This window comes from Tasmannia lanceolata, unplaced genomic scaffold (assembly GCF_043159265.1).
Source record: "Tasmannia lanceolata isolate RefF3 unplaced genomic scaffold, GAP_Taslan_0.1 ptg000037l, whole genome shotgun sequence".
In the NCBI taxonomy this organism is placed as follows: domain Eukaryota; kingdom Viridiplantae; phylum Streptophyta; class Magnoliopsida; order Canellales; family Winteraceae; genus Tasmannia; species Tasmannia lanceolata.
Window position 1 is genome coordinate 11315634 of NW_027518714.1, and position 15023 is coordinate 11330656.

General features: G+C 40.4%; 1 protein-coding gene across 5 annotated transcripts; it reads right to left on the reverse strand.

The window, feature by feature from the left end:
- Positions 1–634: 634 nt before the first annotated feature.
- On the reverse strand, positions 635–13250 carry LOC143862730 (uncharacterized). Of its 5 annotated transcripts, none has more exons than XM_077373813.1 (4): positions 12987–13250; positions 11872–12120; positions 1169–2366; positions 635–1007 (listed from the first exon to the last, which is right to left on the reverse strand). In XM_077373813.1, the coding sequence occupies exon 3, from the start codon at positions 2354–2356 to the stop codon at positions 1181–1183; it is 1176 nt and encodes a 391-aa protein (XP_077229928.1). In that variant the 5' UTR covers positions 2357–2366; positions 11872–12120; positions 12987–13250; the 3' UTR covers positions 635–1007; positions 1169–1180. The 5 variants fall into 5 exon arrangements, with proteins under 5 accessions (XP_077229928.1, XP_077229929.1, XP_077229931.1 ...); XM_077373814.1 differs by having other exon boundaries at positions 635–1017; XM_077373816.1 differs by having other exon boundaries at positions 635–2356.
- Positions 13251–15023: the final 1773 nt, after the last annotated feature.

Below are 15023 nucleotides of genomic sequence, written 5' to 3' on the forward strand. Positions count from 1 at the left end.
GCATTAACGGTAACTGACTTCAGTTTCTCAACCGACTTTAAAAATGACGTGGATCTATTCAAGGGCCCTTCTCTGGCCTGTATCGCTTTGCGCATTGTTAAATAGATTTTTGCCCATTGGTTTTTTCTACAGTTTGCATGGACATCTGTTATTTATAAAACTGTCAGCAGCTTTTGACATGCAACAAATTGAGTTCCTGCCTGTTATCAAAATATGGTTATGGTTGTGCCTACATCATTTGCGTAAAGTCATTAAGTATTTATCACTAGTTATCAGTTAAAAAAAGGTACCTACATTTACCAGTCCTTACAAAAAGATTTGGCAAAACCAGTATTCTCCTCACCCATACCCACCAACAGCTTACCCACGAAAACCAATCATATGAACATTATATAATGAAGTAGGCTATATGTGAAGGGCAAGTCAATCAAGATACACAAATTAAAGAGTTGTGTATCACAGCATTAAATTATTAGTGCCCAAGGTTAATTCTTCTTCTTCATCATCATCATCCTCCTTGGATACCCCCTCCTTTTGGGAGCTTTGCTCATACACGAGAGAGAGAGAGAGAGAGAGAGAGAGAGAGAGAGAGAGAGAGAGAGAGAGAGAGAGATCGATCAATACCCACCAACAGTTGAGCAACTAAAACCAATCATATGAATATTAGATAATGAAGTAGGTTATATGTGAAGAAGGGCAAGTCAATCAAGATACACAAATTAAACAGTTGTGTATCAAAGCATTAAATTATCATGGCCCAAGGTTAATTCATCATCATCATCATCCTTGGACACCAAGTTTTGGGAGCTATGCTCTCTATCCATAACATAAAAACAAACAAATCATACTATATGGATAATAGTTGTGAGAACAAAAGAGATATACTACTAACAGAATATAACTAACATGATACCACCACATTTCATTTCCAGATATCTTCGAACACTTTTCCTCTATTTCTCCAGGCAGATCCCTTCTGGGTTCCTGGGATATCCAAATCCATGGCTCTGCAACAGTCTAAGAAATTTCAACACAATGACTGGAAAATGCAGTTTTATCGGTTTGCAATTGTGTACAGTAAAGCAGATACATTGAAATACAAATCAATTGAAAACAACTAAGAAACAATGCCAAGGATATGGCTGTAAAGTGTAAATTGTATAATTACCAGAATGAGATCTCAGGGCTGATCCTCATCTGGCCTGGACCGTGTGAACCGTCGACGCCTCCTTGGTACTGGAACCTCATCACCCATGTCGCTCGCCAGGATCCAGTCATCTCCGTCCTCGTCTTGCAGACCCAACAGGTTCTCGCCCCACAGATTCCGGCGACCGGAAGATGCTCCGGATGGCCGGCGATGTCTTCTCCAAGCTCTTGACAGGCCCCCCCTTGGTTCATCAAGAGAAGACAATGGGCTGATCATATGAAACAAAAAGTATGTAGTCCACCATGGGCCACTGCCTTCACTTGGGCCAACAATTTCCCCATCACCTGAAAGCCCATCTCCATTATCGAGAACGTAGTCTCCAAGCACGATGGCACCCGGCATGGCTGAACGAATGGCACTCACAATGTCGCCATATTCCCGCTGGTGCTCAAGGTGGCGCCAAGCGCGTTGCCTTGATGGGTCCACATCAGCAGGTCGTGTCATTGGGTGGACCCTACGAGCATGCCTACGCAGCTCCCGGTAGTTGCCAGAAAATGCGCAAGACTCCCGAGAACAGGTCCTATGCTTTAAGTCGAGATACAGTCTAGCCTCTTTTACAATCTTCCAACCCCTCACGGCTCCTCGGCACAAAGGGCACTTCAAGTTCAAGCCTGGTTCTGATAAGCTTCCCCCACTAGACTCCCCAAAAATGGTTCCGTACGAATCGGGCCCACTTTCTATCATCTGAGTTTCCATAAACAAATCTGGGTCTTGGCTGTTATGTTCTTCTAGTGCTGCCAACAGCCCAACTGAGATTCCACCACTATTTTCTTCTGAAGTGTGGTCCTCACGAGTTTCCACAAAGCTTCTTCTCATTCTCGGACTCCCAAAGATGGGTTCAGATGTTAGACTGTGAAGAGACCTCTGACCCAGCCTTTCACTATCTGGGCTTTCATCGAATGAGGGGCTGGGTTGAATAGGACCACTCCTAATGTCAACCCTCAGTTTTTTAAATCGATCGAGGCAATTTGAATGCCTATAACTTGTATCACAGATATAAGACCTACAGCCTTTGTCATGAGAGGTGCACAGGAGGAGGACGGCATTATGTGGATGATCCATGCAGATTGGGCACGAAGCCTCATCCAATTCCTTGTGCATTGCACGGGTATCTGCACCAGTGGATGTGCTACCTTTCATATCTGTCATCTGTAGTGCACTGTATTAAGTTTAAACATTAGACTGACTAGGATGGCAACTGTATCATCAAACAAATCACAAATTGATCAGAGCAATTATATTTTAATGGAAGGGCTCAAAACTATTATGTTTAAAGCAAAGCAGTAGTTATATTGCATCAACAATGGGCAACCCAGATATCTTTTGAGAAATTTCCATTTTCAAAGTGTGTTGAAATTTCCATATTATGGTGCATTGCCCTTTTTTTTCGAGGTTATGTAGGATCTATCATCGAGAGCTTTGGAGTGACTTGGGTATTAGAAAGATCCATATCCTTAATTGGAGTGGAGACCCATTCGGTGAGTCGAGTCAGTTGATTTGGAGTTTGGTGCCTTTTGCTTTGATTTGGCAAGTTTGGAACATGGGAAGAATAATTTTCAACATCGAAATGGACCTCGTTCTATGGGGAAGGGGTGCAAACATATTATCTAAATACCTCGTGCAGGACATCTTTAGAAACTGGGAAATTTAAATCACACAGAAAGAAAAAGAGAAATAGGCTGGAGTTAGTGACTATATGGACAGGAGAAGGGGTGGAGAAAAGGGAAAAGAGGAAGGGGGAGGGGTTGTTTGATTTGGACCATTAGGCTTAGGCGGAAGTGCGGAACCTCAAAGACAAAGAAATTGAGAGCCTAACTCTCCTTAGCTTATTATATTCTTGTTATTGTTCCCCTAACTCTGATAATTGACTCCCAAGGAGCCTTCTCAATGAGTTCCTTCTTCCAACACCTAGCAGTAATGAAACGAGGTACTTCACAGTGCCAAAAATCTGGAAATATGAGCATCCCTGCGCGCCACCCACCCACCCCCGTGTGTGACAGCATCCAGTTGGACGGTGGCGAAGAAAATAATTAATACATGCGCCTGACTCAAGAGAAGACATGTTCAACTAACCACTAGGTATGTGGCATGCAACAAAAGCGAAGAATCCTAAGATCATCTCCTGTTGACTTACCAATTCTCCTATCAACTGTGGATGCACGTTATCAAGAGTTTTGGCATAGCTAGGGTATCTCAAGGATCAATCAAGAAAGTCATTCTTGATTGGAGTATATGCCCATTCGGCGAAGCGGGTCGAATCACATGGAAGAATGTCCCATTTGTTTTGATATGTCAACTTTGGAAATAAGGAACAACTGAATAGTCAAGGCGCGCGAGAGAGAAATAGGAAGAATACTGCTAGATATCAAGATTGACCTTATACTATGAGGAAGAGGGAACAAGCTAAAAGCCACAAACACGGTGAGTGATATTCTAAGGGGTCGGAGAACGATTATCATGGAGAAAAGTGAAAAACCTAAAGCCTCGCTAAAGTGGTACACCCCACCCCTTGGATCAATCAAATTCAATTTTGACAGAAGCTACAAAGGAAGCCCGGGCTGGGTAAGGATTGGGGTAATCTTCCGTAACTACGATGGGTAAACAATCCCATGCCATTAAAAAAAAATCTTAAAAAATCTTATCTTTTTTCTGTACCACTGGGCATATGTGATGCAAATGAAGTAGAAGCCCATGCCTTCTTCTTTTTTGAATGTCGAAGCTTTCATTAAAAGGAAGAAGACCAAGGTGGTCGAAACTCCAAAGATTACAAGGACAGAAAAACAAGAGAAGCCCGTGCCTTACTATGGGGGCTGAAATGGTATTCAAATGCTAGACTAGAGCCACTGATCATCAAAGGGGACTCCTCTAACGCCATCGCTTGGGCTGGTAGTAAATCGTCAGGACCTTGGAAGCTAGATGACGTAATAGCAGAAATTAGATATTTGTACTTATTCTAGCATTTCCTAAATCTCATCTTAAATGTCCAGCATTTCCATAGGTTTTCATGATTTTACAGGATTTCCAGCAAAATTTCCAACCGAATCATTTCTGTTTCTCTCACGACTGAAACCGAATTCGAAACTGAAGTTTAAAACCTTGGTTGAGCCTCGTTTAGGCCTATAAAATGATATCAAGGGAGACCAATTGTCATCGCACGACAATCCTCCCCTACCAAATCTCATTGACGTCCTTCTCTTTCCTTCAGCATACCACCTCCTTCAACGATTCCTCCATCGATTCTTCCGATGAGGAGCTCGATCCTCCATTCGAGTCTTCGACCGACTGGGACACTCCAAGCGCCCATTCCTTCTTGCCCAGATTGCTCTTTCCATCATAGGGCCTTCAACTAATTGTAAGGTTGAGACTCTCCCATCCTTGACATTCTTCGTATGGCGATGGGGAACATGTATGGGAACTACCTACCTTTGCTGCACATAAGAACTCCATTCCTTGTATCACCTAGTAGTCATACAAGGGCATTGTCGTGAGGTTGATGGAACTCTACGAACTTTACTTCCACACCTTTTCCACCCTAGGGTGGGCCTCCAAGTTTACGACCTTCACAGGTGTAAAGTCATTCGCAAATTGTAGGCCTAACGGCATAGCATCCTCCAACACGAAGTTGCGAGTTATGCATATGTACACTGAAGCCTCACGTCCAAATACATCAACTCTCTCTTCAAGGGTTTAGTGATCATTGCTTGGCCCTTGATCACGATGAGAAGTCGCAAGGCACCAACCGATCGTTCCTCCTTCGCCTTCACTAGGCACCTCACACTCCTTCCTTTCGACCTTGATAGCACTAAGGGCCTCTTTCTTTCGACAATTCCAGGCATAGTTGTCAAACTCTTACGAGTCATATGAGTCAACTCCTGAGTCGAGTCGAGTAGTTGGTTGGGCTTTTAAGGCGAGTCGCATGGGTGACTCACATATTGTCAAACTCTTACGAGTCAACTCCCGAGTCAAGGCGAGTTGCATGGGTGACTCGCCTCCGTTGAAGACTTGTCCAAGTCGTCTAGAGACTCGAACAAGACGCTAGGAGTCGAGTCGAAAAAATAACTCTTACAAGTCGAGTTGAGTCATTGGGCCTGGGCTTTCTTGTTTTGTTGGTTGAAAACTCGAACTAGTCGCTAGGAGTCGAGTCGAAAAAATAACTCCAAGACGAGTTGAGTCGCTGGACTTGGGCTTTCTAGTTTTGATGGTTGGAAACGTGGAAGTTGAAACTTATGACTTAATTATTTTTGTGCATGCAAGTTACAAGCATGTAGTTATTATATTGCTAGCCTAGTGCTTTATCTATGTGCTATTGGAATATATTATTTACATGCTTCATCTTTTGATATATAATTATATTTTTTCAACTAAATCTATGTTCTTATCAAAAACTCTTACGAGTCACGAGTTGAGTCGAGTAGAGCCGAGTCATAAAATTAAGAAATTGAGTCACAAGTCGAGTCACAAGTCATAAAATTAAGAAATCGAGTCACGAGTCATTAAATTAAGAAATCGAGTCACGAGTCAAGTCATGGTTGACAACTATGATCCCATGCATGACGGCCTCCACAACATATGAAGCAACCTGATGTCTTTTCATAGGGCTTTGGGCATACTCATATCATTGGCATCTTACTTGGCACTACCTTATAATTAGACTTCATGTCTCCCCCACCTTCTTATCGTGGTGGGTCTTAGTCTTCTTGGAAGACTCCTCTCTCCTAGTGAACACCATTCTCTTTGTTGTCGTCAAGACCAAAGCCAAGTCTTGTACTCCATGTTGTTGGAGTTTTTACTCGACCCGTGGTTGTAGTCTGTTCATAAAGAATAAGAGTTTATCCTCCACCATACTCGGAAGATCGAGCATGAGTGCTATGAAATACTTCATACTCATGAATCGATCACTAGTGCTTGAGGCGCACTGGTTTCTTTCAAGCCAAGAATTGTACATTATCAAGTAGGAATTAACTCCTCATCTCCTTGAGATCCAACGATGTTTTGACGATGCATAATCCTCTTTCTACGGCACCATGCCGTCTACACCTCCACAACGACCCTCTCAACCATCAAATCACATTAAGGGAGTCTCCCTTTACAATGACACAATCCAAAGATTCTTTATCCAACCGTCTAATCCCCTGATGAGCAGCCCGAACCTCAGCATCGCTAGCATCCGATTGCCCAATCGGTCCAGAGAACACCCAAACCACCTCGCCCCTAAAATCTATGAGGACTCCACCAATTCCCGCCAGGCTAGGGTTGCCCGGGCTAGAGTCATTGAAGTTTAATTTGAGATTCCCAGGGGATGGAGGCAGCCATGGCTGCAAAACATGAGGGCGACAATCCACGCCAGAACAAACCTCCTTCCAACCCTCCCATAAATCATAAGCTGAAACAAATCTAAACGAGGGTAGACATTTTACCCACGCTACCGTCAAGGTTATAGCTCTCATGAATAAAAAGGAGGGCGATTTGGCTCTTACATAAAAAAAGTCTTGAGTTTCTTTCCTTCCACGCCAGAACTGAATTGTGATCTTGTTTGCAGTTTTTCTTATATTTACACAACTTGTTTCAAGAAATTGATTTAAGCTATACGAATGTTGTAACTGGAGAGATTTTAAGAGCTTTCGATAATATCATTTACATCAATTTGGTATTTTGCTGAGAGTTCAGTTTTGATCAAGGGTTTCCATAAATCAAATGCCAGTAGCATATTGGTTTTTCTTGTTAAGGTTTTTGTTTTATATGAACTTGTTCCACTAAGACGATTGGTCATTGCGGGAGAACCAAGGGGTAATGCTTCACAAACAATTGCTAGTGAGGCAGTCTGGCAGTGTATTAACTAATCCCTAAGTAGGAGCATTTTAATTCTGGTGTGTGAGATAAAAGGAAAATGGGTGTTAGAAAGGTAAATCGATAGCATCTGCGTGCCCAATCGGTCCAGAGAACGCCCAAATCACCTCACCCCTAGAATCTCTGAGGACTCCACCAATTCCCGTCAGGCTAGGGTTGCCCGGGCTAGAGCCATTGAAGTTTAATTTGAGATTCCCAGGGGATGGAGGCAGCAATGGCTGCAAAACATGAGGGCGACTATCCACGCCAGAACAAACCTCCTTCCAACCCTCCCATAAATCATAAGCAGAAACAAATCTAAAAGAGGGAAGACATTTTACCGACGCTATCCTCAAGGTTATAACTCTCATGAATAAAAAGGAGGGCGATTTGGCTCTCCCATAAAAAATTCTTGAGTTTCTTTCCTTCCACGCCAGAACTGAATTGTGATCTTGTTTGCACTTTTTCTTATACTTACATAGCTTGTTTCAAGAAACTGATTTAAGCTGTGAGTGTTGTAACTGGAGAGATTTTAAGAGCTTTCGATAATATCATTAACATCAATTTGGTATTCTGCTGAGAGTTCAGTTTTGATCAAGGGTTTCCATAAATCAAATGCGAGTAGCATATTGGTTTTTTCTTGTTAAGGTTTTTGTTAAGACAATTGGTCATTGAGGAGAGAACCAAGGGGTAATGCTTCATCTTTGTCTCTAAGTGGAGAAAGGGTTGTTATATTTCCAGAAATATCCTTTTTCAAGGAATAACATTTGCCTAGTTCTAAGTTCATGGTGCACTCTAAACTGAAAGTTGGAAGTTCTGTGAAGGCATGCAGCAGCAATCAAGCACACACCAGTGTTGCATGGATTCGGATTCGCGTGTCGGGATCCGACATGGATTCGAGGTGTCGGATTCGACAAACCCCCAAAAGTAGGATTCGGATTCGGTAATTTTTAAATAAAATAAAATTTTCAAAATTAAAAATTTCAATATATACGTGTGTGTGTGTGTGTGTGTGTGTGTGTGTGTGTTCATGAAAAAAATGAGGGTAGAGGGTTGAGGCGAGTTTTGTATTAAGAAAGTTAAAAGGAGGAAGGGGGTCGATGTTAGAGGTCGAGGCGCTAGGGTTTTTATTAAAAGAGTACCGGTTGTGCTTTCTTATAATAAAAAAAAAGATAAGAAGAAAACACGTTTAAAGGGAATATATACGGGATTCGCATTTCAAAAGAGACAACGATGAATCAGATTCGGCCAAAAAAACAGGATTTGTGCAGGGCACAGCTACGACAAGAATCCAGGTGTGTCCCACGTGAATCCATGTCCAATTCGGATGCGGAGACGTGCCGACACGGATTCGGCATAGGGGGGCCAAGAATCCATGCAACATAGGCATACACGCATACAAACCCACACACATACGCAAACACGGTGCAGACATGCACAGAGGAGCAGCTACAAGTACAAGAGTTTGGATTGCAACATCCTCTCGAATTCAAAAAAGCTTATGAAGAAATGTTGTGTGTGCATTGAATAGCGATCATGTCTACTTCTCTATAGGTGATGAAAAGAAATTTCATGAAATAGCTCATTAATTACATCACATGACAGAAAGTACAAAGAGAAGCAATCAAGGTCTAGAAGTTCTAGAACTAGGGATCTAGTGAGTGGAGGGAGGTATGCAATAGCTCGAAGTCGAGATCACCGATTTTGCAAGGATGGGAGCCTCCTCCTCAAGGTTATGAAAAGGGCGGTCCAGTGCACGAGGCTCCCACCATTGCGGAGTCTAAGGAGGCGGGAAACCCAGGATTGGCAGGGATTGGGAGAGTCTTGAGAGGGATGGAGGAGGGAAAAAAATGGGGGGGGGGGTCTTTTTCTTTTTCTTTTTTTTAATGGTGGGCATTTGCACGTCCCATTGGGATTGCCGACTCCAGTGAGGTGGAGGTGCGACCAGCCCATCAAGGTATCAAGCTTTTGGAGGGTGTAGATTTGGACAAAGTGGTAGTTGAAGAGGATTCCCTCAATGTAATATGTTGGCTGAGTGGATGGTTTGTATGCCCTCGGAGATTTGCTCACTTCTTCGATGAGATTCATGATCTAGTGCGTAGCTCAAGATTATCCTTTCGGCATGTTAGAAGATCCGCTAATGGGGATGTTGGGGGGCTTGCTACGGACGGGGTTCTGTTGGAGTCTTGGGAGCGGTTTGATTTTCTCCCGCCTTAAGTTTTTTGCTTCCTTTTTCCGCTTTCTTGTATCTCTCAGTCATGCCTTCTATTATTGGCTGATCTTTTCTCTATGCTTATATGTATTCGACCACCTCGGTCATTATTTCTTATTAATAAATCTTTCCACCATTCAAAAAAAAAAGATCTAGAAGCTCTAGAGTAACACCCTGCAAAGGTCAACTTTTAACATATTGTCGTCATGCCTTAAACAGGACCCTTGGTATGAAAGTTATGGATAGAAATTCAACCAACAGAAATCCCCTTGGTACGAAAGCGGATACGTTAATGATGAAATTCAAAGGACATAAATTTATAAAGTTATGGATAGAAAATCTATAGAATTCCGAACAGTACTTTACGACAAAGTTATGATGAAATCCAAGCACTCATTACATAGAAGGGGTTCCCATAATACTTTACAAAAAACTGAGGATGTGAAACAAACTCGAGATCTAAGTGGGGTATTTTATCCATGTACAAGGTTCAATGTCTGAAGAAAAGATAAGAAAATAGTGGGTTTCTTTTGTTTTTAAAGAAAAATTGAAATATGTAATTTAGAAGTCTTAAGTGGGGTATTTTATGGATTTTTAATAATTCTCTTAAATGAAAGGAAGAGAGCCCTATCACTTGCCTAAAAAAGTGGTTGAAAATTCATGTAACTTGGATTTGTGATGTGAATTTGGGAAGGAAACCAATCTCTAATATGCTTTAAAATAGGTCTCATATAAATAACTTGAGTAGGCTTTCGCCCATTGCGGAAAATTCCCCACTGCTGCCTCCCGTAGGAGTCTGGGCCGTGTCGAAAGAAAAAATCTCTATTTGATGGGGAATTGTCGATATGTAAGATCATAATTATTGATACGGGTCTTTTCCACATAAAAAGGGAATCTTTTGTTACCTTACTTACAACTAAGCGGTTAGAGTCTCTTCTCTTAAAAAAGAAAAAGTACTTGATCTCGAACTGGCGCTTCCCCAGTCAACATAGAGAAGGACGGTGTTTTGAATTGTTTTGGAAGGTTTTGTTGTTGTGAAACTTAAAAAGAGGAAAAAATCAACACATTTTAGTCCATTTTCTACAAATTTCATTGGTTTTAAATTAGAAAACTTAGGGGCTTCTATTTGTGTGTGTGTTTTTTTAGTACCGTACAGTGGTTAAAATCTAGGTTTAAGAATTAAGCAAAGCTTACAACCTTACAGAGCTGCTTATATTGGTTTTTTGGGCGTTATTTTATTAATTTAGGTGAAAAAATAAAGAGTTTTTTGTTCTTTCCTTGGGGTGATTCTCAAGATGCACTTATAAAGTGATTCTACAAATTCGTTTTGGAACTGCTTATAGTGCTTTTCGGGGGTTATCTTATAAGTTTAGGTGAAAGAATAGAGAGAATATTTCTTCTTTCCTTGGGGTGATGCTCAAGAAGCTCTTCTGAAGTGATTCTACATATTCGTTGTGGTGTGATGAAGTGATTCTACATATTCATTGTGGTGTGATGAATTTACTCTACCTATTGTTATCTCTATATTTTGGTTGTTGTTTTTTTTTTTTTTTTGGGTGATTCCTCCATAAAAAATATAAAGAGACATAACAAAAAAGAGTTGGGAACAACCTACAAGGACTAAGGTAAGCTATTTCGTATACAATTTATTTCTCTTTGTTGTTATATCAGGTTACTTGGCCATTTATTCACACCTCGGCAACAGGATTATATCAAAGAAAAAATTCTTATATAATGGACCAATCCTAATTGTGATGAAAAAATGCCACTACCATCACAACTAGTTTCATCCCTACTGTTGATGGATTTATGGCTTGTCTATTGTAGGAAGTCAGGGCCTCCTCCTAAAGGCCCAACTAAGTTTAAGTTAGACCTCCTCTTAAAGGCCCAACTAAGTTTAAGTTAGACCTCCTCTTAAAGGCCCAACTAAGCTTAAGTTAGACAGCACAAATAGAGAGAACCCACGCCCAACATTTTGATGGTGCTTTTCACATGGATAGTGGATGAGTGGATCCATTACAGATACAATAACATGGCATGAGCAAGTAGACTGCATCAAGGCTAAACGACAAGGCATGAAGAAGTTTATGCTGATGACGGAGACTTTCTCAATGTGATAAATTGGATCAAGCAGAGTCAGTCTATTCATGGCAGTGGTAAATGTATACAAAAAGGTTTGTAAACAATTTGCAAGTGGATATTCAATAAATCAAGTGCATAGACAAGGGAATTTCCATAGCCAATGGTTTAGCCAGTCTTGGAGGCTTTTTCTTAAGAGTTGGAATCATATCCCTCAAAGCTTGCATTCAGTATTTGCATTCCACTCTTTTGAATTGTAACCTCTAATAGATAGTACACAACAACAAAAAAAATAGATACTAACAATTCAAAGTTAAATCCCTCCATGGTCAATTAATATTTATACTACAGTAAAATGATTGCACTTGAACAAAATTTAGTGCAGGCAACACTAGCTGAAAATGAACTTTGGGACAAAGGAAAAAAATGAAAAGGAATCCAGATCATCACATAATAAGGATATCTAGAAACAACATATAGATAAAAAGGAAAGGACTTTAAAAGCTAACCAATATCACTTCAACAAAATCGAGACATAAATACTCACCCAGAAAAAGGAACTCTGAACTTAGTCCCTTACTTGTAGCTTCTGAATTGTTATGAGTAATGAACTTTTATACGCGAAAAAGATGGCAATCTTGATTTATTTTGATGAATAAATCCTATAAGCCAATGCTGAATCTTCCAAAGAGTGTAACAAATAATCCAGTGTCCTAACTATCTTGAAGAAAGTACAGCCTTGGACTAAAGCAATAATGATTATCTCGAGCTCCAAAAGTCACCACTGATTCATTGACTGTCATATACAGATAATCCAACCATCGCAACAATCAGAAAATACAAAAGCATATAAAATCATCGACAAGCACAATTTACAGTTCCGAAAGATAAACCCAGAAGGGTATCGATGGTCCAACTCATAGGAGTGTGAGGACATCACATTTAGGGTGAGGACATCACATTTAGGTTGCAACTCAAAATTTTCGAGTTTACGAACAGTTTAACACCAGAAATCAATCCCCAAATAATCTAATCATGATTATACATTAAAGAGAACAGCAAACAAAATAATAAGTATTCTTTAAGATCCCATCCCCGGGTCAAAAACCTAAAACCTGGGTCTTACTGACGCTGGCATCTAACCATCTATGACATTGCCGATGAACCTCCTAAACAATTACAGATCCTGATTACTTTAACTAATAAAATTAGACACGACAATGAGAAGATCTGAAACGAAACCAGATAAAAAACATTTTTTGGATCGCAATCGTCCATAGCTCTAAATCGTGGGAAGATAATTGAAAACCCTAACTTCAAATTTTCTTCCCCAAAACTAATTAGATACTTTGGTCTTTCCAACAATACAAGAAAACCAAACCCACCCATGACATGTCCGAGATTCTTCCAAAACCGAACCAAACCCTAAACCTAACCCTAACCCTAACCAGAAGGTTCAGAAATGATCCTATACAACGAATGAACAGAAATTCAGGCAATCGACTGCTTGCGATGCGCCTGTGAAGACAATAACAGATACACATCGAAAGCGAAGGATCAGATCCAAAAGGATAATTGATTAATTAAGCCCTAAAAACACGACCCAAAAAAAATTGAAAAAAAATATATAGAGAGAAAAAAGAAAAAAGGTACGGGTTTTACAGTAATTCGAGATATCGCAGAGTTGAATTCATTAAGCTGGAAATTTGAAAAGACGCTCTTGCTTCTATATCCGCAGATTTGCCCCTTTTTCTTGTTCGAAAAAGGCTAGGGTTTTGGTGGTTTTCTGATGTGGAGAAAGAGAGAGAGATGTGCTGTAACGTAAGCAAATTCCCCTCAAACTCCAATTTTTATACCTTCCTCGTTATTACTCGGTGGATGGATTGGAGGATTTCCTTTCTCATGGCTTTCTCACCTTTTTTTTTTTTTTTTATATTCCTCTTCCCTGATTGCAAGAAAAAACTTTCTGATGGAAAAGTTTTTGCTGAATTTTTTTTTCTTTCCATGATTTATTGGGAAATTATTTTAGTATGGTTAATTTGGAGGGATCTTGTGATGAATGGAAGGTCTCTCCAAGTCAAAAATTGAATAGGGAGTTATCTCTTTCCATGTGTTAAAAAAAGGTAGGAAATTTTTGAAATTTTTTCCTTTCCAAACTTTTCCAGAAAAATCCTAGAATCCAAACAGGAATATCCTTTTTCTATCTCATTTTTTTAAATTCACTACATTACCCTTTATATTTAGAAGAATGCTAAACTCAATGGCGCCCTCACAAATCCTGCTACAAGGGCACCCCCCGATGATATTTTCACCCCCGCCTGGAGTACCCATGAGCCCTGCTGCAGGGGGGCTGAAAATATCAACGCCCGCACCCCCCCCCCCCCCCCCCCCCCCCACCCCACCCATCATAATTGGTCCAATAAATATTGTATGTAATAATTTTAACATGGCCTTGGGGTAACTAATTTTCTCTTTCCAAGATAAAAAGTAAAAGTGAAAACTAGCAATAGATCTTCTATGAAGTATCCTAACGAATTATTTATAGAGGTTTTCTTGATGAATATAGACCGTTGTTTACATTTCTCTCAAGGCGGTGGGTTGTTGTTTTATTTTTTAACTATTCATTTAAAGCCACAAATTGATTAACACCTTCTGGTTTCGAGTTTGCCATATTAAAAGGGAAGGAATGGTGCAACATGATCACCATCTCTTGCTATCCCGAAACCAACAGTTCTGCTCTCTCATGATTATGTTCTTAAACCATGCTTTTTATTATTATTATTTACTCTCCATCTTTCTGCAAAACCAACCATTCCTCTAAATTTCTTATTAAATGACTCACTTTCCAGATAAGCCTTCTTACGCTACTCGATGCTTTATGAGTTCTTTTTATTTTCCTTCTTTGATATCTATATAGAAACTAATCCAACTTTTCATTACCTAGTAGTTCTTTATACTCCATGTAGTGAGACAAATCATGTTGGTTCATGCCAACTACTATATGTCTGCCTAAGCTAAATGTTATTAAGAACTTTCCTACAGTTCTTCGCTAATTCAAAGATGAAGAACAAAACCCAAGAGGGGGCTAAGATTCTAGAGGAGCTAGACCTCCTCTATCAAGCTCGTCCATGTCAACAAGGTAAATGTGACAATGGGTTGTATTTAGAGGACAAAATAGAGAAGGGCCTTGAAAAAGAAGCTGTGAGTGCTTATCAGTGTTCATCAAGAAAGATGGGTAAGAACCCGCCGGATTCCTGCAACTGGAGTCGAATGTTCTGCTTTGGGAAGTGGAAAGGATTCCGGGTCCCGGCTGAAATCCAGCAACGCCAAAAGAGATGCTTGGTGTGTTTACAAGTTCATCAGGCAAAGGATTTGCCACTCTGTATGAATGGGAGAGCTATGGCTGTGGGTTGGCGTACAGAAGGGTGGGAAGGAGAGCAAACATTGCCAGTTCATGTCTCTGAGGGGATGGCTAGTTTTGATGAAATTTTCCTACATTATTTTAGTGTAAAAATCCCTTGTACTTTGAAGAGTTTCACCATATGGGTTTCTTTAGGTGATTCAAGTGAGTGTGATTTAGGCACTTTCCATATGGACTTAGGAGAATTAATGTCGCTCCGAAATTCAAATTCGAAATTCAGCGGGAAGACCGAGTGTTTCAATCTTGGTGGAATTGCAAATGGAGGGAAACTGATAGTG

Excerpts from the sequence above, each read along its gene's own strand:
- LOC143862730 (XM_077373816.1), bottom strand. The coding sequence starts at position 2,356 with ATGACAGATATGAAAGGTAGCACATCCACTGGTGCAGATACCCGTGCA.